The sequence below is a fragment of the Sceloporus occidentalis genome, unplaced genomic scaffold (genome assembly GCF_023333645.1).
Source record: "Sceloporus occidentalis isolate IW3139 unplaced genomic scaffold, rSceOcc1.0.p SCAF_6, whole genome shotgun sequence".
In the NCBI taxonomy this organism is placed as follows: Eukaryota; Metazoa; Chordata; class Lepidosauria; order Squamata; family Phrynosomatidae; genus Sceloporus; species Sceloporus occidentalis.
This window is the reverse complement of record NW_028316986.1, coordinates 19,738,582-19,763,315: the sequence shown is the minus strand read 5'-3', so window position 1 is coordinate 19,763,315 and position 24,734 is coordinate 19,738,582. Positions and strand designations below refer to the sequence as shown.

Sequence of the window (24,734 nt, the reverse complement as noted above, 5' to 3'; positions counted from 1 at the left end):
AATGTTTCTGAGCTATGTTGACTCTAAGATAACACTATCATGGGGTTTTCTTGGCAAGATTTGTTCAGAGGAGGTTTGCCACTGCCTTCCCCTGAGGCTGAGAGAGTGTGACTTGCTTGAGAGTTGCAGTCCAGTACTTAAACCACTATCCCACGCTGACTTTCTCTCTTCTCCAGCACTGCCTCTCAGATGAGCTTTACTTTCTTTCCACCAGTTTTATCCACTGTCCAGCTCACACATCCGTACAAGGGGATGGGAAACACAGTGGCCGCCCTGGACAGTCCTAATGTGGGTGTTCAGTTTGATATCTTTGCACTTTGCCCTTCCCAATGCTAGTTTTCTCCTGGTTCCTTTACTTATACCCCCTTTTCCGCCTAACAGGGGACTCAAACCGTCCATTAAAACCTTCCCTTTTTGGGTTCACTCAAGCTCCAGCCTCTTCCTCCCAGCAAAACCACGCGCTGCGCCTGCTTCCTTCTCTTCCGCAAGGGGGCGTGGTATGTTCTCTCGGCCCCGCCCCCAAAGAACGCACGGTTATTGGACAGGTAGCCCTAAGGGGCGGGCTTGGGGGCGTGGCCTTTGGACGAGTCGGAGCTATATAAAGGGTCGGGGTGGGATAAGGAAGAGTACTAGTCTGTCAAGTGGGAAGGAGGAGGAGGAGCTATTAATAAAAAGGGAGAAGTCCGTGACAGGAAACTACTAAGGAGGGGGAGTAGTCTGTCAAGTAGGAAGGAGAGAACAGGGGCCTATTCATAAAGGGGGAACCTATGGCAGGAAAATACTAAGGAGAGGAGAGACTATTCTGTCTGTTAGACAGGGAGAAGTGCCTTTGATAAAAAGGGGAAACCTATGACAGGGGAATACTAGCTGTGAGGGAGCTTATTCTGCCAAATAGGAAGAGGAGCCTATGAGTGGGAAATGCTAGCTATGAGGGAGACTTCTCTGTCAAACTAGAAGGGAAAACAGGGAGCCGTTCATAGAAAGAGTGAATGGGGAAGAAGACGTAGAGGGCGGGGCAGGCAAGGACTGGAGAATGCAATGGAGGGACTTTTATTTTGCGAAGTAAGGAAGGGGCTAAGACTGCCCCAGTAACAAACAGAGCAGAGGCCTAGGACTGAGAGACTCTAGCCATGGGGGCTTGGCTGCTTTGTGGAGTCTGGGGGCGGGGCGGGTTTCTGACTCTCCGAGCTGCGATTGGCCCGCCGAGGAGCTGGGGGCGGGGCTTAGGAGCGACCGTTGGGGGGCGGTTACAAAGGAGGGGCAGGGGCTGGGGCGTGGCGGCCATTGGCTGGGCGCACGGAGTGGGCGGGGCCTCGCGGGAGGCGGTGGCGGCGGGAGGCCTGCTCTCTCTGTGGCGCTGCTATTGCTGCGGCGGAGGGCGATCGCGGTGGTTGTCCCTCGTCGCGCCGAGAAGGGGCCCAGGGAAGATGAATGAGGCGGAAGGCCTGCGGCAGCGCCGCCCTCTGCGCCCGCAAGTGGTCACCGAGGACAACACTGCGCAGGAGAGCAAGAGCGGCAGGTGGAGCCCTCCCTTCCTTTCTTGAACACACTGGAGAAATAGCCCGGTTTGGCAGCGCTTTAACTCTTTGTCTGTCTCTTTGCTATGGAATTCTGGGAGTTGGAGTTTATGGTGGGGCCCAGCGCTCTGGGCCCCACAACAAACTCCAACTCCCAGAATTCCATAGCCTTAAGCCAGACAAAGAGTTAAAGCGGTACCAAACCGGGTTATTTCTCCAGTGTGGATGCGGCCTGTGTCTGTCTTAACGTTACCTGCCGGCTAATGGCAACCCCCCCCCCCCCCGATTTTATGCAGTTTTGCACCATGATTTTTGACTGGCCCTGTGTATCTCCTGCAGCAGCAGCACCTGGCATTCATTGGTAGTTCCTCATCCATGTAGCAGCCAGAGCTGACCCTGACCATGTTAAGCAGAAAGCAACTGAGATCCATTGTATCATGGCTTCCAGGGGATCATGGTTGAGAATCCCTGGTCTATAAGATCACTGTAGGATCTGTCTTGTGAGGGTATGTGTGCATTGTGCCTTCAAGTTGCCTGTTGACTTATGGCGACCCCATGAATTTCATAGGTTTTCTTATGCAGCCTACAACGCTGGGTCTTTGTTGGCAGACTTCCATCCAAGTAGTAGCCAGGGCTGGCCCTGCTTAGCATCCAAGATCAGGCAGGTTCCCCTTTTTATTCAGGAAGCCACTTAGATGCATTGCTTGGCTTCCAGGGGACCCTGGTTGAGAAGCCCTGGTCTGTAGGGTCACCAGCTAAAGGTCTGCCTTGTGTATTGTGCGTACAGTTGGCCCTCTGCGTTTGTGGTTTTGACTTTTCCGGACTTGATTATTCACAGTTTTGACTAATATATTCTCTCTGGGAATATCTATTCTACCTCCTCCAGTGCAACTCTGCCAGACGCTGACCATAGAGTTGTGCTAGAGAACCTGTAAGTTCCCAGAGAAAACACTTCTCTGGGCATCTGTTGTAGGTCTTCCAGCATGACTCTGTGATCAACTTTTGGCAGGTGCACTGGAGGACCTGGAGATTCCTAGAGAGATGTCCTCACAGGAAAAAAGGATAGTGGCTTTTATTTGTGGTTTTTCCACATTCAAGGAGGCCCTTTGCCCCTAACCCTAGCGAATGTGGAGGGACCACTGAGTTGCTGTTGACTTAATGGTGACCCCATGAATTTTGCAGGGTTTTTCTCAGGCAAGGAATCCCTGGAGTTGGTCTTGACAGTTCCTTCCTCTGAAATACAGCCTACAGCCCCTGCTCTTTGCTGGCAGCTTCCCATCCAAGTATTAACCAGGGCTGCCATTGCAAAGCCTCCAAGACCAGGCCGGATCATATGGTGCATTGAGGGTATTTAGGCCCCAGAGAGAGGCTTCCCTGTTGTCTGCTCAGGTGAGGCTGGGCTGAGGGAACTGGCTTAGGCCAGTGCAGCTTCTTCCCTCTATTCCCCCCCAACCGCCCCTCTGGGGAAGGACTTATCTTGAGGACTAACATGCCTAAAGGGGGTTCCTCTTGGTTAAACCGGACAGGCAAAGGGAAAGGATGAACCACAAGAGGTTCCTGGGCTCGAACCTGTCTCAAAGGCCTCTCTGATCTATTATAATTTTTTCTCAACTGTAACAACAGACATAATAACAACTATTTGCTCTCTCCAGGCTGCAAGGAAAAATATGAAATAAGGAAGGCAATGGCAAACCTCTGCTGAACAAATCTTGCCAGGAAAACCCTGTGATAAGTTTGCCTTAGGGTTGCCATAAGTCAGAAATGACTTGAAGGCACGCGACAACAACAACAAAGTGTATCTGACATTTCATTAGTGCCTGTTTGCATTTCTCCCTAGTGCACCCCTTTATATGCATTGTTCTTGTTAGTTGTTGTTGTTGTGTGTCTCCAAGTTATTTCCCACCTACGGTGGCCCTAAGTTCAATCTGCCATGGGGTTTTCTTGGCAAGTTTATTCAGATAGGGTTTGCCATTGCTTTCCCCTCAGGCTGAGAGAATATGACTTGCCCAAAGCACCCAATGGGTTTTATGACCAAACATGGAATCAAACCCTAGAGTCCTAGTCTAACACTCAAACCATTGGCCACACTGGCATTCTTTGTGTGTGTGTGTGTGTAATCTAATGTGGCTTTTAAAAAATATTATTGGAGTCTGTAAGTGTCAGAAACCTTGGTGCTGTGCAAACAGAAACAATGATTTTACAACAAAGTCAATAAAAATATAGTAATAAAATTGCAACAGATTGGCCAGACTACACCGTTTCTCAGTTGTAGATGTGTAGTAGTTGGTTGTGCATGGAGGAGGGAGGTGTGGTCAGTGTCCTGGTGTTGAAACAGGGTTTCACCACTAAAAACAAGCAGTGCAGCCCGATGGTACAAGTAAACTAGGTAAGAGGTTAGGAAGGGAGAGTTCAGAAATCTTTATGACAAGAGTTCCCCAGCCTTAGGTAGGTGTTGGGTGTGTGCTCATTTATTTAAGAATATCTTATATACTCAATTATTAGTCGACCTCATGTAGAAGTCGAGAGCAGGTTTGGGGGCCAAAATCATGCATTTTGCCATGACCCGTGGATAAGTCAAGGGTAAATCTTGGAGGCTCCTTCAGTGTGTGTATGTGTGCCTTCAGAAAGAGAGACTCTGACTTGTTTCAATGTTGGTTTCAGCCGGCCATTGTGGGCAGGAGAGGGTCTCTGTTTATTTATTTAAAAGCAATTAATCACTCAGGACTCTTTCTGCTTGGCTTAAGAGAAAAAGAAACTATCTTCCACCGCATGGGGAAATCTGCAAGAGCTTCTATCACATTATCATACTGACCCATAAATAAGTTGACCTGGGATTTTGGGGTCAGTATTTGGGCATACATTTTTAGACTTACAGATGCGTATATACGGTAAGTCCTCCTGACTAGGACTCTGGAGACCAGGGTTCAATTTCCAGTTTGGCCATGAAATCCACTGGGTGACTTTGGGCATGTCACAAGTTCTCATCCTCTGGAGAAGCCAGTGGCAAAACTCCTCTGAACAAATCTTGCCAAGAAAACCCCATGATAGTCAGAAATGATGTGAAGGCACACAACACCAGCAAGACGTCTCCTGACTGATGGGTTTTACTTCTGAATAAACATGGGAGGTTGTGCAGACTCTTGAAGACATCGTTGGTCAAATACTTAGCTAGGAAAGATCTTAAAACTACTTTTAATAGATGTTTATGAATAGCTAAAATGTGACTTAAACTTCAGAATGCCTTTTCTTATTGCAGAAATTGCAATGAAGGTGCAGCTTTGAGAACAAGACATTTCCCTCTGGGCTGTTACACAATTTCAGTATTAAATGCTACTTACTGTTAGTACGAGAAGCTGCATTTAGTATACTTTACTGTTCATAAAACTTGGCATTCTTGCAAGGAGAGATGGCTGTGAAGGCAAAAAGAGTCTAATAAATTTCAGAGTCAGTGAGAGGAGTCAAGCAGGAGTGAAGGAGATGTTTGCACTAGAATCCAGCTAGTTTATATTGAGTCAAAATTCTTTGTCATTGCCAGTATAGGCTGGCTAGTCCTTAAGGTTCTGGAGACAGGGTTTTTAGTCATGCTGGGATTTTGATAGTGAATAAACAATCTATTAGAAGCCAATGTGGCATAGTGGTTTGAATGTTGGATTAGAAAGACTATGACTCTTGAAACTAGGGTTCGATTCCCCACTTAGCCATGAAACCCACTGGGTGACTTTGGGCAAGTCACAGTCTCTCAGCCTCAGGGGAAGGCAATGGCAAACCTCCACTGAACAGCTCTTGCCAAGAAAGCCCCATGTTAGGTTTGCCTTAGGGTCACCATAAGTCAGAAACGACTTGAATGCACATAACAATGACATAACCAACAGCTGATGTTGTATGGTTGACATGGCTAATGAGGTTTTGATCCACTATAGAAAATGCCAAATTTAGTCACCAAAATAAAGGGATTTGGGGATTTCCAATATGAGAGGAAAGAGGTTGTTTTTTTTATCAAAACTACAATTTCAGATATGTGATCATTCCAGGGAACTCTATCCTCCCAATTAATTTGCTTTTAGCAGATGAGGCCTATTTAAGCAGCAGCATTTTTAAGCAACATTCAAAGTCTGAAGGTTATATTTGATTTAAAAGCTTAAGCATTTCTTGGTCCATATTAAGGCATTTTTCACACTTCTTTGTTTTTCTTGTCCAAAGGGAATTATTGCAGCCAGTAAGTTATTAACCTAAAGGTTTTGTCCTATTTGGTGTATTTAACTAGAGTCCACAGGTCTTATTCTCAAGCAAGAGAGCTTACAATACCAACTTTAGGGCTGCATCTTAACCTTGTTTTGGTAAAAAAAGTAGTAGTAGTTATTGGGGACTCCATGTTGTGAAGGCAATACTTTGAAAAGATTTAAAATGCAGAATTTAATAAACCTGTTACATTGGCTCCTGAGCATGCAGTTGTAATTCTATATTTCCTGTGCTCTCTCAATGCAGCATTTTAATGACGGGTTGAAAGCTTAAGATGAGACTGAGGGAGGCTTGGAGAAAGCTGCCTAATGATATTTGCAGCCCAGCCAAGCACACCTGAGCACCAAGCACAGAAATAGCTCTCAAGAGAAATGTTATGAATCTGTTCTTGTGGTGCTGGTTAGTATTGTTCTTTGAGTGTGAATGGGCCAAACTTGTGGATGCATTTGTAATGCTCCATTTTCATCCTTCTGCCTGAATTGGCCTCTCCAAGTCCATTTCTGTTGGTGGTCTTCAGATTAGACACATTACTGAAAAAGCAGGGATACTATTATAATGTCTTGGAACAACTGCATCTTTTTGTCTGTGATAGGATTTCTTCACTGCACTTAAAAACTGTTCAAATGTTGCCAGTTCCTAAGGCCATTAAGTCTCTTAAATAACTAGGAAGGAGATTTTTTTAGAAGACTTATTTCCTAAGGGGGAAATCCACTGCTTTCAATTAAGATTTTGGATTATTGGTGTGGGACTCCATAGATATATTTCAGGAATATTGTCAAAGGCAGTGCAATAATATTTCTGTGTGGTCAGTTGAAAAATATCGTAGAAGATGAAGATCAAGTTCGATTTGTTTGTTTTCTTTGCCTCCTTTTCCTTTTGTCAGTCATTCATTGTTGGTAATTAAAAGGATAGGTAAGGGTCAGAAATGCAACCTTTACCCTAAGAAAGGAAAGTTTAATCTGGCTTCATCCTCAGAACTTCAGTGCTTCTTTTACTTACTTATCCTTCATCTTTTTAAAGCAGATACATGCCTGCATAGAAATTGCTTTTCCAATAAACAGCAGCAGAGGAGCCACACAGTGAATGCAGAATAACTTATTTTATATGAAAAGGGATCTTGTAGCATCTTTGAGACAATTGAAAGAAAGAAGCTGGTAGCATGAGCTTTTGTAGAGTTGAGCCTACTTCCACAGATGCATGGAGGTCCTTATTCATCTGAGAAAGTAGGCTCAAGTCTACAAATAATATCACTGTTCATATATGAAAAAAACCTATATTCTTCTGCAAAAGCATGTACATAGATGCATATTTGTGTATATACAACTATTGCACATTTATCCTAGTAACTATTTGCACCATGTAGCTGTCATACATTCATAGGCTAGTGTAACTTTATCCTGATATGGATGGGCAGTTTTATTGTAAGATTTGCTGTTACTGATACACTGAAATTCTAATTTTTGTTTTTATTTTTTGTTGCAGTACTTACAGCAACAAAGTGTTCCGTGTGACTTTTATGACTCTAGCTGTATCACTAATTATTCCTTTATTTGGAGCAATACTTCTTCTGGATTGTCCAATTGAGCCTCAGCCTATTAGGTGAGTACTTACATATGATGTTAGAATTTAGGATTTAGCGTCTGTATTTATGTATTTCATTGAACGCTTTGTTATACAGTATTGTTAAAGGGATGCAGATTCTCTTAGGTATAAAAATAAATGTCACTACTTCTTCTGGACTAGAGAATCTGCAAAGAAGATTGGTGAAGTAAAACAAGTAAATGCTGCCATTTTAGATGTGGTGTGTTCTTCCATATTAGAGTGCTCCCACAGCTGCCACCTGCCAGCCAAGTCCCGGCAAAGCTTAAGCAAATGCGAAATCTCCTTTTTGCTACCGCTGCCACATGCTCTAACCCGTCATCCCCAATTGTGGTGTCACCTGGTGTCACCCAGTGTGTGGAGGTGGGGATTCTGGGAGCAGGGCCTCTGGCGCTACAGCAGCGAGATGGGGTGTGCTCAGCACTCTCAGCAGCCCCCTGGCCTTCCAAGTCCTGCATGACCATGGACCCAGAATGCAGCCATACCTCCCTGGGGTGTACTACCTCAGTGGGTGACACCCCTCTCTTGGGTGTCACTTGATGTGGTCTGAACCACTGGATCCCTCTAGTGACATCAGAGATCCCCACCATAACCCTAAAGGCTGCTGGTTCCCCTTGTCTTTCTTGCACACCAGTACTTTGGTAAACGGCCCCCTACTGCCCCTATTTTCCTCACTGCCCTCCTGGATCTTTTCCCCCACCCCAATGGTGGCATTACCCCCAATTTTGGGAATCAGTCGTTTATGCTCTGAATTATAAGTGAGCTTTAGAAATAATTTAGCCCAATACAGACATGCAAAATGGGGCGTGGAGGTGGGGATACTAGGGTTAGGGAGCGTGCACCATCCGCACGCTCCCTAACCCTAGTCCGTGGTGGCAATGGCATTATGGTGGCCTCCCGTCCACACGGGGGGCACCATGATGTCAGTGGTGCTGCTTAGTACCCAAACATGATGCACAGGAAGTGGCGTCATGACGGCGCCACTTCCTGGTTGCGGCACCGCAACAAAGGAGCTGCTCTAGGCAACCAGAGAGCTGCGGGAACGAAGCCATGGGAGAATGGGGCCAGGCGGCCCCTTTCTATCATGGCTGCACCTGTCAGGGTGTCCTGGGGCATGAAACCCCAAGGACACCTCTATGCTGCTTCTCCATGGTCCCCAAAAGTGCCGGTGAGGCTGCCCTGCCCCCAGCCCAGCAAAAAAAGGGGTGGGTGCAGGCTGCCCCAAAGGGGCGGTCTATACCACGCCTTAGCATCAGACTATTTTATGATGGCTTTATCATCTGGATGAAAAATACTCATGGCCTCTGTTGTGGAAATTATATGTTCCTTCATAGATTTGAAGTCAACTTCTGATTCAGTGCCAAGGGTCAACTTATGACTGGAACTGGTAATTGGAATGCACCTCACTCTTGTGACAGTCCCTCATGCCTCCTCATACATAATAAACATAGTATTATTTTGACTGAAAAGGTGTAAATTTATCTCATGGTAGTACTTGATTTCTATTTTTTCTCATTGGAAAAATTAATGAAAAGTCTTCTGGGCTAAGTTTCCCCCCAGTCTCCTTTCCCCCACCCTTGCTTTCATATCTCTACATAGCCCTGGGCTCATATTTATATTCTAGCTCAGTCACTAACTCACTAACTTTATGGTCTTAGATACCTATGCATCTGCAGATGTGATTCTGCTTGAGCTATTTTTCCAGCTTTTCTAAATGCAGAGCTGCAGTAAACAATCTACTTTAAAGTTCAGGTGTTTACATATTCCCTAAGATACCTCCCTCCTGCCAGGTTATTACTATTAGTTTGGCCTTGGTACACAATGGAGAGAAAAAAATGCCAGAGCTATAATGCTTTGCCTGTTGCTCTGGGAACTCTAAATTGGCAGACATGTGGGAAATACATTTTTGAAATCTCTGTAACTGATTTTCATTTTGCTTTGTAAATATTATAGGCACAGACAACCCTTACATTTGAGGAGTTAGTGCTTGACTGACCCATGCAAAAGTGTGAAAACTTCATAAAAATATAAATAAATAACAATAAGAATTAAAATCACAAATGCTATTTTCTTAAAAACAAAATGAACACTTCTCTAGGAATCTCTAGGTTTGCTAGCATGACTGAGTTCAACTTCTGCTGGAAGTTGACCATAGAATCTCTCTGGGGGACCTAGAAATACCCAGAGAGGATATATTAATCAAATCCATGAATCATCAAATCTGTGAAAGGAAACCAGCGAATGTAAGGTGTCAACTGTATTCAGTTTTACCTTTTAAATGTACTATTTCTTAATTGATGTATTTTTATATGTAATAGTGATATGAGACATGTATCCACACATACCACACACATGCCTATAATTAATATTGCAAATGTATTGTCTCCCCTCCTTGGTTTTTAGCAGCCCAAGAAGAGTGCTAGATCACCAGTATTTCTTGGTTGAAACATGTTGGGCTAATTTGAAACATGCAATCATTTACAGATCTGGATACTCAGTCTCTCTTGGATTAATTGGCTGTAGCCTATTCTTTCTGCTTGTTTCTTTTCTTCTATTACTTTGTGACATGCTAGTTTAAGTTGATTTGGGTTCCATGGTTTGGTTGAATGTTTACAGAACTTGGGCCTTGGTTGAAATTGTGTTTTAACTTATTGCAGAAAGGTTGTCTTGTTGAGATGTGACTCAGACTGCTTATGTGGTTATGGTAGATGGTTTATACTTGGATTAACTGGAACAGTTCCATACACCAGGGAATAACAATATCAATTACATTTCTATACTGCCTGCCAGTGAACTAGCACTTTCTAAGTGATTGACAATATGTAAGCCAATTGCCCCCAACAAGCTGGGTACTCATTTTACCAACCTATGAAAGGATGGAAGGCTGAGTGGACCTTGGAGCCCTGCCTGGGATTGAACTCACAGCCTTGTGGCTGCAGTACTGGCATTTAACCACTGCATCACCAGGACTTCCTAAATCATTTTATCATTATTTGTGCTTGGAGAAGTTACCTTTTGGACTACAGTGCCCAGTGATAATGCTATCTGGGGGATTCTGGGATTTATGGTCCAAAAATGAACTTTCCCAAGCTCTGGTTATTAATGGCTGCCAAACAGTTTCTGCAAACTAGCTTCCAAATCGTTAATCCATGTAATGTGCTTTATCTCTGAGTTGATACAGCTGTCGCTGTGTGTAGAAGGCACTAGATTAAACAAGTGGCACCTAGAAAAATTAGTTATGGTGTTCTGAAAATATATTACCATATATACTCGACTGTAAATTGACCTCAAGTTGAGGACAGATTATGGAGCCAACATTAGGGAATTTGTAATGACCCGTGGATAAGTTGAGGATGGCTTCTACAGACCTCCCACCTTCCACTCTGTCTCCTTGCCACTTTCTCTTCCATTCTTCCTGCTGGGGTGTGGTCTTCGGGGCGGCTGTTGAGGCTGCGGAGATCTGTGGCTCAGTTTGAGGCTGTACTGTCAAAGGATGTGTCGTGGGATTGGGACCTGGAGAAGGTGCTTGGGAGCCAGGCGAGGGCAGCCTGGGAGACCTTGGTGGGGTGTGGGGGCAAGGCAACCCCAGGCCAAGCCTCTTCGGTGCCTGAGCCATTTTGCTGCTGGGGAATCTTTTTCTTTCTTTCTTTTTTAAAGAAAAAAAGAAATAGAGCCAGGCAAGTGATGGAGGGTGGGAATCCTTCCCTCCTGCACTCTCCACTCCTGCTACCCTCTAGGCTGTAGTTTGGCCACCCTTAGGCAGGGACCCAAGCTGGTGCTTGGCTGTTCCTGGCAGTCCTCCTTGCCTCCACTTCACTGGTGAAGGAGGCTCTGCTCCAGTGACTGCAGCACCATCATCTTCAGCGGCCGCCCTCCCTACCAGCTTGGCCAGGCTGGGCTCGTGCCCTTGCTTCCTTGATGGGAGATCCCCCAGCTGTCCTTCCTGCCAGGCTTCCTCCACCCTGCTGCTTGGTTCTGCTCTGAGGCCAGGAGGCAGAAGGTGGGCCTGAGGGAAGTGGCTCTGTTGCGGGGTCCCTGGAGGAGTGTGGTGAGCCCATCCATCCCGTGCGGGAGTCCTGCTTGGTGGCTCTTGGTGGGGATGGGAAGAAACAGCTCTGGAGGACCCGGAGGACACCTGGAAGCCTCCAGCCAGCATACTTGTCCTCCGGAGGGTGTCTTCTGAGGCCGCTTTGTCCCATCCCCACTGAGGACTGCCAAGCAGGAGGACCACACAGGATAGATGGGCTTGCTATGTTCCCTGGCAACAGAGTGGCTCAGGCACCAAAGAGGCTTGGTCTGGGGTTGCCTTGCCCCTGCACCCCACCAAAGCCTGTCAAGCTGCCCTTGCCGGGTTCCCAAGTACCCACTCCAGATCTGGATCCCACAAGGCATCCTCAGAAAGTATGGTCACAAACCTAGCCATAGCCCTCCTAGTTGCACCAGTAGGGCTTCTCGTCTCTGTGGGTCTGTCTGTTGGATGTGGAGGTGAGCCTTGAAATGTTGCTCTAACTGCCATTGCCTGGAAATCCCAAACAGCCACTTCTGCCGTTTTTTTTATCACCATTACTGTATTGACCTGTGTATAAGTCGACCCAGGTTTTTTAGGATTAGGGTTTTTTTTCCATAAATGTTTTTACTAATAGACCAGTATATACGATAATGCTTGCATACTTTGTTACTGAAGAAATTGTTCCATATTACTCAAGAGCACTTGAGTTAGACTTAGAAGACTATTGATGGAATTTCCTCTTTTTCTTCTAGCTTCAAAGAACCCCCTGTTCTCACTGGCCCATTAGAACCAAACTTCAAACTCCGACAAGCAGAAAGGCTATTTGAAAATCAGCTTGTTGGTCCAGAGTCAATTGCAAATATTGGCGGTAAGCACATGCAACTGGTGGAGATTTATGGTGTTTGTTTAAGAGTTGCTCCACAGTTAAGGACTTTCCAGAAATGCCTTCTCCATGCTGCATGTAAAGGATTCTGCATTTGCATCTTAATGCTTTAATTTTGAGTCCAATGTAAGTTCTTGAGTACACAAAAGTAGCCTTCTGGGGTTTTTTTTGGGGGGGGGGTTGGTTTTTTTTAAGGTTGCTTCATTGACTTAGTGCTCTCCAGAATTTTTAAACTACGATCCCCATCATCACTGTTTACTGGGACTGATGGGAGTCCAAAATATTTGGAGGGTAGCAAATCAGGGAGATCTGTCTTGCTTTCCCCAAGTGATTTAGTATTACTATAAACACTCCGTAGCTCCTGTTTATTACCAATAAAATTGAATAAAATGCTATTATAATCCTCATCCAAATCACGATACAGCGGGTTTCTCAAATAATTAATGTAATAGTGCAGTGACAGATTAAATATTTAGTACAGAAAAGATCGACACTTAACATATAGTGTATAGTTAATAGAGAATTTGCCATTGTCTGTGAACGTAGCTTGCTTTACCAAGATAGACTATTGATTCTGCTGTGTGTGTACTTCCTCTGAAATAATCTATAGCACTTGATATTCATCAGTGGTCTCCCAACTAGTTATATCTTGCCCTTCCTCCAAGGTGCTCAAAAGTACTTTCATGGGGTGGACTCACTTTATCATTGCAACGATCCTGGGAACAAAATCAGGCTTGAGAGATAATAACTGACCCCATGAGCCTCACAAATGAGCAGAAATGTAAATCCAGTTCTTCTTGTCCAACACAGTGTACAATTTGACCTCCATATCTATACATTCTTTATCAATGGATTCAAGCATCCACAGCTTGAAAAAAAATAGATATAAAAATGCAATAAAAACAGATCTCTTCCAGCGGGCCTTCCCAAATTGATCCCCTAATCTCACTCCCCACTTGCTTAAATTATTCTCTTCAGACTGATTCGTTCTTTACTGATTTTATTGCCTATTGTTTGGGAATTGCTTTTACTGTTAATTTTAGGGAGGGGGGGGAGGGAGTGGGAATCTGGAGTCTAGTGCACTTTTATCTACCGTTTCTGTGCCTTTGATTTTACTGTTTTCTCTTTTATATGCTGTTACCCACCTTGATCCAACACAGGGAGAGGCGGGTTATAAATAAATACTATTATTATTATTAAATAGATGCTCTCATAGCATTTAATTCTATGATCCATTATGCATGGTGAACGCAGTGCAAAATAAAATAAAATAAATATACCAACCTTCCATGGGCAGAAAAGTGTGATTCTTTGGAAGTATGCTTTCCCTAATGGTTAATACCCTAAGAACAAGTGCCTTCAAAGCATCAATTCATTCTAGCCAACACAGCTAATTTACAGTTTGCAATTGTTGCATTCTTTAACTAACTTTTTTCTTGTAACAAATATATTCATCAATTTCCATCAACATCACATCAGCAGCAAGTCTTAGCTTCCAAATCAGACAGGATCTGGTGCCAATAATAATAATAATAATAATAATAATAATAATAAATTATTTATTTATAGCCCTCCCAATCCCAAGAAATCCAGGTGGGTTACAGTAATAAAAATACATACAGAATACAATAAAAAATTCAAAATTATCCCCTTCCCGCCCCCTCACTCCCTCCAGGCTGGACAATAGCAGTTGTCATAGAGGGAGGGCTCTTTCTCTTGAGGGCAGTCCCGATGGCGTTGGGCCCGCCCCCTCACTCCCTCCAGGCTGGACGATGACAGTTTAGGGTATTTAGGATAGTATTTGCTGTATGTTGGCTATCATTGGAGCAAGAACAGTAAGTGACCACTCAGAGAAACCTGTTCTGACCGCTGACTTGAGTTAGTTGCAAACTAGGGAATGCCCATGTAGCTTTGACCAGTGGATATCTTCTAGTCTGAATATCTGAGGACAGCTTTTGTTTTAACATGACATATACACTTCATAAGTTTTGTGGAAGGCTGTTACATTTTATTTGTTTGTTTATGTGATTTATATCCTGCCTTTCTCCCAAAATTGGATTCACGAGTTAATACTCTCAACATCCTGAATTTTTCTCACCTTGCCACTTTTTTCTCTTAGAAATACTGTTCACTGGTACTGCTGATGGAAAAATTCTGAGGATTGAAAATGGGGAAATACACACATTAGCCCGACTTGGCCATGGTCCTTGTAGTAAGTCAACACCACTTATTTATTGCTGTTATTGTGATCACAATTATACACTGATGTCTCTCTGTCTCTCTGTAACACACACACACACACTATATATTGGTCTCACCTATATATGTAGTACCTAACTTGTTTGAACGTGTACTAGTGATATTTTTCAATATGGAAAAAAATAAGTATAGTGTTTTTCTGTAGAAGTGGAAATCCACTTTTGACATATGAGGCCTTATAGAAGTTTAGTATACAAGCTCTGCAAACAGTTAAATAGATTATAGTTAAGAATAGAATATCTTTGTGTATACTAATAACACTTCTGGTTAGGAAACTACACATTTTCCATTAAGCAAGTGTTAGTATTTCTTGCCAGTCTGTATTTCTTGCCAGTCTGATCTTAATGCCTCATTAAATTTCTTGCCAGGTGGGTTTGTCTGGCTCAGGTGTAGCTCAAATTACTCACAAAGGACTTTGCTTTAAAGTTATGTGTCTGAGCTTGAAATGGAGGCAGAGAGAGCCCAAGGGAGGACAGAGCTTTGATCCTGTAGTGGTACAAGGGTTAGTGAAGAGTGAATAGGGCAATGGGATGCTTAGGTGCTGCTGATGGAAGCAAGAATGCACCAAGTACTTAGTAAACTGATGCTCTCCCAAACATGTGGCTACTGATGGAACAGGAAAGTTTCTCAACTCCTTTAATCAAATTTGAGATACCTTAAAAAGAAACATTGTGAAGCCGAAGGCTTTCATGGCTGGCATCCATAGTTTTTTGTGGGTTTTTCAGGCCACCTGGCCATATTCTAGAAGAGTTTGTTCCTGAGAGAATGCTACCATGGAAATGAGTGGGTATCTGTATACTGTGTGACCCTGGGTTGGAAGGAGTGGTTTCCATGTTAATCAGTTGTTCTGTTATTGAATGGCAAGGCCTCAGGGTGGGTGGATATGTAAAGAGGAATTGTGTCTGTTTAATTAGAGATCCACTGTCTGCTGGGAAAACCCCTGACCCTGGGTGGTTGTCATTTGCATTTTCTGGGTCTTGATTTTCGTGTTTTTCAGGACTGGTAGCCAAACTTTGCTAACTTTAAAGGCTTCTTCCTTCCTGTTGAAGTTGTCCAGGTGCTTGTGGATTTTAATGGCTTCCCTGTGCATTCTGACCTGATAGTTGTTGGCATGGTCCAGAATTTCAATGTTTTCAAACAGCATTTTATGCCCAGGATGGTTTATAATGTGTTCTGCTACTGTTGATTTTTCTGGCTGACCCAGTCTGCAGTGTCTCATGTTCCTTGATTCGTGTTTGAACACTGTGTTTGGTGGTTCCTATGTCGACTTAGGTCCCTATGAAGGACAGGAGAGACCCTCTCACAGCTGCAGGAGTTTACCATATACCATGCAGCTGTGGACAAGTCTACATAGGGACCACTAAACGTACTGTTCAAACACAAATCAAGGAACATAAGAGAGGGACAACACATTTGCTTTGTGACAGCACTTTTCACTTGTCAAGTTGGAAATCTTCAGCAGTACAGACAATTTCAGGCTCGAGATATAATAATAATAATAATAATAATAATAATAATAATAATAGATTTATTTCTAGCCTGCCCAATCATGAAGAATCTGGGCGGGTTACAACAATAAAATACAACAAATTACAATAGACTCATGGCAACCAATAAAGCAGTCTTACCATTTGTAAAGCTAAATATACACCCATTACAGGACTCGTTCCTCTCTGTCTTCAATACAAAAGCAGAAAACCAGTACATGTAGCTAATAGGCCTTTGCCCAGTAGATGTCAGTAAAAGGTGACTTATTGTTAGGGGTTAATGTCAACTGGAGGACCTGAGCAGAGAGAAGGGTGCTGCTCATATTAATAAATAATTGAAGATAGTGTCATTTTTTTGCTTTCAATTTTGTTGTGTTGCTCGCACTATCGGTAGAGGGCCCTATATACTCATGAGTTTAAAGCATTTACTAGTTCTATGGCTGTAAATTCATTTTGCCTTGGGGATGGGAGTTTGTTTTAAAAACAGCACCAAAAACATGAGTGTTATCAGAATTCAGCACGAAAAGAGAATAACTAGATGTTCTAAAACAAATGGTGTTTAGTAACAAAAGCTGATACCACAATCTTAGTCTTTAAGATCATAGAATCATAAGAGTTGGAAGAGACCACAAGGGCCATCCAGTCCAAACCCCTGCCATGCAAGAACTCGCAATCAAAGCATCCCTAACAGATGGCCATCCCGCCTCTGTTTAAAGACCTCCAAAAAAGGAGACTCCACCACACTTTGAAGGAGTATATTCCACTGTCAAACAACTCTTACTGTCAGGAAGTTCCTCCTAATGTTAAGGTGGAATCTCTTTTCCTATAGTTTGCATCCATTGTTCCAGGTCCTGTTCTCTGGAGCAGCAGAAAACAAGCTTGCTCCATCCCCAATGTGACACCCCTTCAAATACTTAAACAGGGCTATTATATCACTCCTTAACTGTCTCTTTTCCAAGCTAAACATACCCAGCTCCCTAAGTTGTTCCTCATAGGGCATGGTTTCCAGGCCCTTCACCATTTTGGCAGCCCCCCTTTGTACATGATCCAATTTGTCAACATCCTTTTTGAATTGTGCCCAGAACTGGACACAGATTATTTGCTTTTGCTGTGATGGAGTTACATATTTGCCTTGGAATTTGTCTAAAATTCCTAATGGGTGAATGGTGGTCTCTCCTTCTTTGAAAGTCTTTACACAGAGGTTGGATGGGCATATTTTGGGAGTGTTTTAGTTGTGTATTGCTGCACACTGAGGGTTGAACTGAATGGCCCTTGAGATCCCTTCTAACTATTTGGCATCAGTGTTACAAAAGCAAACTGGTATAGAATGTTCTTCACAATATTTGTTTTAAATTGTCTTTCTATAGATTAAATTCTAGACTAGATTTGTTTGAAAAATAGAACTTTCTTATATACATTACTGTTTATGAACCTATAGTATATGTGTTTTAAAAGGTAGCAGAGAAGATGAGCCTGCATGTGGGAGACCTCTTGGAATCCGTGTAGGACCAAAGAATACACTTTTTGTGGCAGACGCTTACTATGGACTCTTTGAAATTAATCCTGTCTCAGGTATGACTTCTTTCTTGTTGTTCCTACCCAGTAAGTTGTTAGCATCTCTGATAATCTGCTTTGGTTTTTGGCTCTCTGCCTTGTTTCGTTTTTTGTTGGATCTCACGTTGTTTGAGTGGGGTGTCTATTTTTGGGGAAACTGATTAGGAATTAAAACTAATTTTACCTTTTTCACTGAGCAGCGTATTCAAAACATGTTCACTATGATCTCATTTACAAAAATCGATGATAAAAAAGTCAAAAGATCACATGAACATTCTATGGATTCATGTCTATAAAATGACACTGCAACACTTGAAGCACTGAAGTCTGAAAAAAGTTATAAAAACAGAAAAATACCAATATGTTTTAGTAATATATTCTAGATACTATGTTTCCAGTGTCATTCTTTCCTCCTAAAATGCTGTCCAACCTGAATCTTCTAAAGTAACTGGATATATATTTAATGGGAATTCTGCCTAATTTTATGTGGCTCAAATTGCTTAACAATAGCTTGGATGATAACTCATGCAAATGATATGTCTGCTTAGTATTAATCACTTCAGTCACTTAACTCTTACTCTAAGAGATCCTGAGCAATGTTCTCAGTTCTGCTAGTCATCAATATAACTTTCGTTTTTACCACCATTCAGTCCAGTTCAATTTAAAATGCCAAGATTACTAATGAGTGTCACTGTACAATATTTTGTTTTTTTCTGCAAATTCTGCAGACTGAATGTTCTGCAGTAGAAATCCCTACAATCAGCAGAGAAATAATTACACACAATTCCTTCCCACTGCAGCCCACTCGGCACCTGTGCACACACTGCAAATGTGGAATTGGGCAGAGGCAGCTTGCATAAGCTATTAAAGAAGAATTTATACTGTTAATGTATAAATGGAAGTCTTTAATCTGATCACTTCACTGATTATGCAGATCTGAATATGTCATCCTTACAAGCTGTCTTTTTAAAGTTGGTTTCACTGAAGCTTTTGTTGACAGTTTCCTTTCTTTTTGGCACAGCATCGGAACATAAAAATATACCTCCTATAAAAGCTTCATGGTAAAGGTTTTGTTCTTTGCTGTAGTGCCTTGCAGAGGTATTGAGTCAGTTTTGAATTCTCCACATTTTGTTGTGTAGCAACCTTGAACTGAAATGAATTTAACTGAAACGTTGCCACTTGATGTACACAAGATACTCAACCCTATAGAAGGTGTAAAATATTTTTTGTTGTGGCATGAAAGCTATGGCGGGATACACACCGCCATATAGTACATATTGTATACGTACTAGGGTTAGGAAGGGGCGGTGCTTCCGCACCCCCCTAACCCTAGTATGTATACAATACGTACAAGATGGCGGCGCCCCTTCCACATGGGCACCGCCATCTTTACGTACTGGACGCATAGCGTCCAGACGTGTCGCAGCGCCTATGATGTCGCGAATGCGCCAGCGGCGCTTCGCGACGTCATCAGTGCGCCGCAAGAAGAAGCTCCGAAATGGAGCTTCTTTTTTGCTCCGCGCAGGAGCCGCGCGGTTTGGCTGCTGCAGCTCCCGCGCGGAGCAAATGGCTCCGGCGGGAAAGCGCCGCAAAGCGGCGGTTTGTATCCCGCCTATGTAAACTTACTCCCATATGTACACAGAGATAGTGCTGGAGTATAATTCAAGGTTTTGTTGAGGGCTACCCCTTGAAGAAAATAAGAGCAGAACTAGAATGTGTGAAATATAACACATTTTTATACAACATGCTCTAGGTTACTTTAGTAATACAAGTGAATAAGCTAACACAGGATCATGTTACTTTGGAAGAAGACTACAATATCAGATTTTTAAGCTTCATTTTGAGGTCTTACTCCCTCTTCTCATTTTGTGCTGCTTTGTTTTCTGCCTTGTTTTTGTTATGTCCCATTCCCAGAGCAAGCAGAGGAAAAACAGACCTAAATGGCAGTCTAAAATAATATTGTTGAGTGCTGTTTCTCAGAACATTTCATTTTCTAGTTTTTAATAGATAAAAGCAATTTAATTGTCATCACCTAAGTAGTATAAATGTTAGCAAAATACTGCTTTGAGTTCCTTGGAAAAAGGCTAGCCTTTCTGTTTCCTTCATGCTGGGAAAGATTCAGAGAACATTGCAACAGATACGTGAAGCTGGCTGAGCATAGTGGATCCTTATACTGTATACTTTAAAAAACATGAACAGATAACATAGACTTTAGCATGTAAACCAGGGGTAGGCAACCTGCAGCCCGCGGGCCGGATGCGGCCCGGCAAGGCCTTGGGACCGGCCCCAGTCTGGTCTTGCCGCTGGGGCCTTTGGCCTCTCGCGCTCAGGGGCAAGGGGGGCAATTGTCTATAGACGCCTCAGAAACATGCATTTATATTAACATTTTTTAAAAAATCAGCAAATTTTTTTGCGTGTCCTCCACTTTTTTAAAAAAAGGGTCCACCATTTGAAAATGTTGTCCTACATTTGTCCCGGCTTATTTATTTATTTAATTTTTTTAAAATTTATTTAATTATTTATTTTTTGGCTTCGGCCCCCCAGTTGTCTGAGGGACAGCAAGCCGGCCGCCGGCTGAAAAAGTTTGCCTACCCCTGATGTAGACTGTTCATTTAAGAACGAAACTGTCATATATGCACACATATTTCTTTTTATTAGTCCAAATATTTAAAAAATGCTTTTGAAATGCATAGTGATAAAATTGTTTTTCTGCTGTTTCTGCAATTTAATACATAAGCAGAGGTGATTTTTCTCATGGTTGAAAAGATACAAGTGACTGCGTCTGCCGTAGTTTTTAAGTTGTGGTGGTGTACCTTCATTTATGAATTATTGTGACACTATCACAGGGGTAGGGTTCTTTTTTTTGGCAGAATTTGTTCAGAGGGAGGGTTACCGTTGCCTTCTTCTCAGGCTGAGAGGGTGTGACTTGTCCAAAGTCACCCAGTGGGTTTTCATGGCTGAGTGGGAATTTGAACCCTGGCCTCCCAATGTCCTAGTCCAACATTCAAACCATTACACCACTTCCTCAGAGTTTTACAGGAGTTAAAATTGTCTCTCTCTTTGACCAGGTGAAGTGATACCGCTTGTGTCTTCAAAGACTCCAATTGAGGGGAAGAACATGTCCTTTCTGAATGACCTTACACTGACTCGGGATGGCAGGAAAATCTACTTTACTGACTCTAGTAGTAAATGGCACAGAAAAGACTACTCCTTATTAATTATGGAGGCTTCAGATGATGGACGGTAAGTAAAGCCATTGTTATATTGGTAGAAAAGGTTTTAGAGACCAGTTGCAAAATAGGAAATGCTACAAATTTACAGGTATTTGAGTAGCAAGCCTAAAATATGAGAGGACTGTATGTTCACATTGTCAATATAAGTCTGAAGATGAAAATAATAATAATTTGCTCCTGGCAGAAGAACATTTCCAGAGGCTTGTAGTGGGGAGGGGGAGGATTGTATTATTCTTCTAGTAGTGAAAGCAACAGAGTTTTGTGGCATCATAAAGATTTGTTTTATTTGCATATGATTAAATGGTTTCAAGTGTACAAATGTATATGCCAAAAAGAACTTGTTCAAGATGGCACAAAAGTCTGAGTACATTTAACATCCTTTCTCACTTTTTAAATTGGGAATACAGTTTAAGAAACATAGTAGTTTTTGACACCTAAACAACTGGGCCATGCTCCTCAGTTGCTGCAGAGTTGCTTAGCTTCTTGCCTAGCTTCTGAATTGTGTGTCCCTTCTCTTTGTAAATAGACAATATAATGCCCAATAGTTGCTGCTGAATTTTTGTATAGTTAGGGACTGTAGACAATGGAAAATGGCATGACAATCTTGTGACCGTCATCATTTATGCTGGTTTAATTCTTATATTTTTAGGTTACTTGAATATGACACAGTAACCAAGGAAGTGAAAGTCTTGATGGGAGGACTCAGATTTGCAAATGGAGTGCAGCTTTCACCTTCTGAAGACTTTGTGTTGGTGGCTGAAACAACCATGGCAAGGATACGAAGGTAAACAGGTGCTGGCTTGGGCTACTGCATATCAAATAGACTTGCATGGTTGGAATTAGCCACATGCACTAAATATAATTACGTTTTTTAAAAATATGCTTGTTGCAAGATTTGCTTATGTATGTGGAATGGTGGCTAGGGATCTGGTTTCATATATAACAGTCCTTTGTAATAGCCATGCTTTTTAGATAAACAGTAGTATTTAGTCACTATGATGTATTCTGCCACTTCTGATCTAATGACTTGCCTTGCAATTTTACCCCCTAGTAAGTAGCAGACTTCATTTTTTTACAGTTCTTGAATTTTGTTGTGGTGTATAAGATATGTGTTTCAATTTTTTAGATATTACGTGTCTGGCCTAATGAAAGGCGGAGAAGATATGTTTGTAGAAAATATGCCTGGCTTTCCAGACAACATACGTTTAAGTAGCTCTGGAGGTTATTGGGTGGCTATGTCAGCTATTCGAGCCAATCCTGGATTTTCTATGATGGATTTCTTATCTGAAAAGCCATGGATTAAAAGAATAATATTTAAGGTAAAAACAAATCAACTTAAAAATGTTGTGTTCATTCTTTATGGTTTTCATGCTAGAATCTGCTCTAATTTTTTAATTAAGGAAATTCCACTCTTCAAATCAAGATTGCTTTTGTGTAGAATGGTCCTCTGCTTGACCCCCAACTGCAACCATATCTTTAGAGTTCATATTTTTTTTTATTAATCTATTCTTCAACCATAATTGTTCTTAAACTGGCTCACGCAAATAAAATATGATTTATAAAGCAGTTCCTATCTTTACAATAACAGAACCAGAGTATTTGTTACTATCAGCAGTATTGGTACCATATACACTAAACTGTAAGTTGATCATATGTATAAGTCGAGTGCAGGTTTCGGAGCTAAAATTAGTTTTTGATATGATCCATGGGTAAGTTGAAGGTAAAACTTAGGGGCTTGTAACAAAGGACCTAAAGGATAAATCAAAGGAAAATAATGCCAAAGAACTTACAAAATTCCAGCATAACTGTTTGTGCTCACCGTAAAGGATGGATGGATGAGGGGTCATTGCTCTCAGGACAGATTATACTCTTGCCTTTAACCAGGAGATAGTTCCTTTTTAAAATGAGAGTTAAAGTGCAGTACTTACATTGACTCATCCATGAAGTCGACTCAGATTTTTTGGGTCAGTTTTTGACTAAAATTTTTAGACTTACACATGAGTATATACGGTATGTGTTACTACTGTAGTCTCCTACCTCCCCCAATATGGAGATAATAAAGGGAAAACTTGGGGAGCAGATGTTGTTCAGTCTTCTACATAGTCCAGCAGGTATTTCTGCTGGTTTGCTTTGGGAGATAATGTCAACTGTTTGGAGCCCTTAGAACTGTCAGAGGCAATGACTGTTAGAGACTCTGAGGGTACAGGGGGATTGATATATGACGCCTTTTTTTTCAGGCCTTTTGCTGAAGGCTGGCAAGGAAAGGTACTTGGGACAGATGTTTTACATTCTTCTTTCTAGTCTAACAAATATTCTTGCTGCCCTCATCAATACAGCATGTCCGCACCATACATGGGCGCACTATACGCGGCTTTAACCTTATTCAGAAGGTCAAGCTGCTGGGGAATGAATGGTGCATGCCGCACCGAACATGGGCATGCTCACCCATTCAAACTAATGGAGTTTGAGCTTACACATTTTTCCCATATGCAGGTGGTGGTGGTCCAGAACGGATCCTTGCGTATGGGGAGGGCCCACTGTACTACTATTTTTTAAGCCAATAAGTAAATTATATATGTACCTATAATGTGCTTGTTGAAATGGTGTGAAGATTTTTGAAAGCATTAACATATCCTGATATAGGGAACACTTTTTAGAGCACGAGAAGTTATAGTCAATACTAGTAATGTGCAAAACATTATATTTTTGTGAATATTTCATTAAGTGAGACCTTGGCCAGATAACTGCTGCATCTCTAGCAAAAGCAATCCAGTGTGATGCATTTCAATGTAATAATCATGGTAGTAATATTTGATTGTATTTTACACATACTGCTCCCTTAGTATTATGTGATCTAAATAGCTTGTGGTCTCTGACACCAGCCATAGTCTTCAATGATCCATTTGATGATGGCATGCAGCACACTGTAACAAGTTGCAGTTTATCCATATCTGAAGAGAGGACTTTTTACATCATTGTTCTTTAAAAAAAAAAAAAGAAAAAAGAAATCAGTCCAATCAATATGTTTGTAATGCTTATAACTAAAAGACATTTGTCTATAAAATGATATTTTTGTGTTTCAGCTGCTTAATCAAGAAACTGTGATAAAATTTGTGCCGAAGTATAGCCTTGTTGTAGAACTAAGTGATACTGGATCCTACAGAAGAAGCTTCCATGATCCAAATGGAATGGTGGCAACGTACATAAGTGAAGCACATGAGCATAATGGACATCTCTATTTGGGCTCTTTCCGGTCTCCTTTTATTTGTAGACTGAATCTTGAGGATGTCTAAATCTCTCAGCCAAAAGCAATACCACTGTTGTCTTGAATTACTCTAGAGGGTAAAAGAGGATTAGTGACAAATTTCAGCCAAGGAAGAAGAATGAAAGCACAGTCAAGTCATGAGCACTGTAGCACTATTATGTAGCAAGGTACTGTCTGACCACTTACATTAACAGCATGCGATGCCATAAAACCGGTGGACACAATCCACTATTTTCATGTGCAATTTGCGTTTGAATTGGTGGGCCTTCTATGGCCTTTTTATATCTCTTTACGGTAAATGAAAAATTGCTTCGTGAAACATTATTTACTAACATCTTTTACATGCTGCTTCCGCCATGGGAGGATATTGTACATATATCTACTTGTACAAACAAAAATCCAGTATACCTTTATTGGCCAACCAAATAGCTACTTGGTCAGCTTTCAGTACTTCAGATTATTATACTGGAAATTGGTGAAATCAGGTTGCTTGTCTTAACTATGTTGCATGCATTTATTTCCAGCTTGGGTCTTTCTAGGCATGTTTTTAAAGCATGCATATTGTAACATCTATGCATTTATAGATGTATTAATAAATTGAACTCAGTTACAATTCCACTTCCTGTCAGTGCTGGGTTTTTTTTCATGGATATATAAATGAAATTAAGTCACTCTGGTTATGACTGCCT

The 24,734-nt window shown here is 42.0% G+C and overlaps 1 protein-coding gene across 1 annotated transcript; it reads left to right on the top strand.

Moving 5' to 3' along the window:
• Positions 1-1,284: 1,284 nt before the first annotated feature.
• Positions 1,285-24,663, top strand: LOC149310458 (adipocyte plasma membrane-associated protein-like). Its single transcript, XM_089528980.1, has 9 exons — positions 1,285-1,519; positions 7,239-7,355; positions 12,117-12,232; positions 14,367-14,459; positions 17,449-17,565; positions 20,616-20,790; positions 21,430-21,564; positions 21,907-22,099; positions 23,864-24,663. The coding sequence occupies exons 1-9, from the start codon at positions 1,428-1,430 to the stop codon at positions 24,071-24,073; spliced, it is 1,248 nt and encodes a 415-aa protein (XP_089385106.1). The 5' UTR covers positions 1,285-1,427; the 3' UTR covers positions 24,074-24,663.
• The last annotated feature ends 71 nt before the right edge of the window (positions 24,664-24,734 follow it).

Coding starts and splice junctions, on each gene's coding strand:
- LOC149310458 (XM_089528980.1), top strand. CDS start 1,428: ATGAATGAGGCGGAAGGCCTGCGGCAGCGCCGCCCTCTGCGCCCGCAA. Junction 7,356..12,116: donor ATTGAGCCTCAGCCTATTAG/GTGAGTACTTAC, acceptor TTTTTCTTCTAG/CTTCAAAGAACCCCCTGTTC. Junction 20,791..21,429: donor GAGGCTTCAGATGATGGACG/GTAAGTAAAGCC, acceptor TTATATTTTTAG/GTTACTTGAATATGACACAG.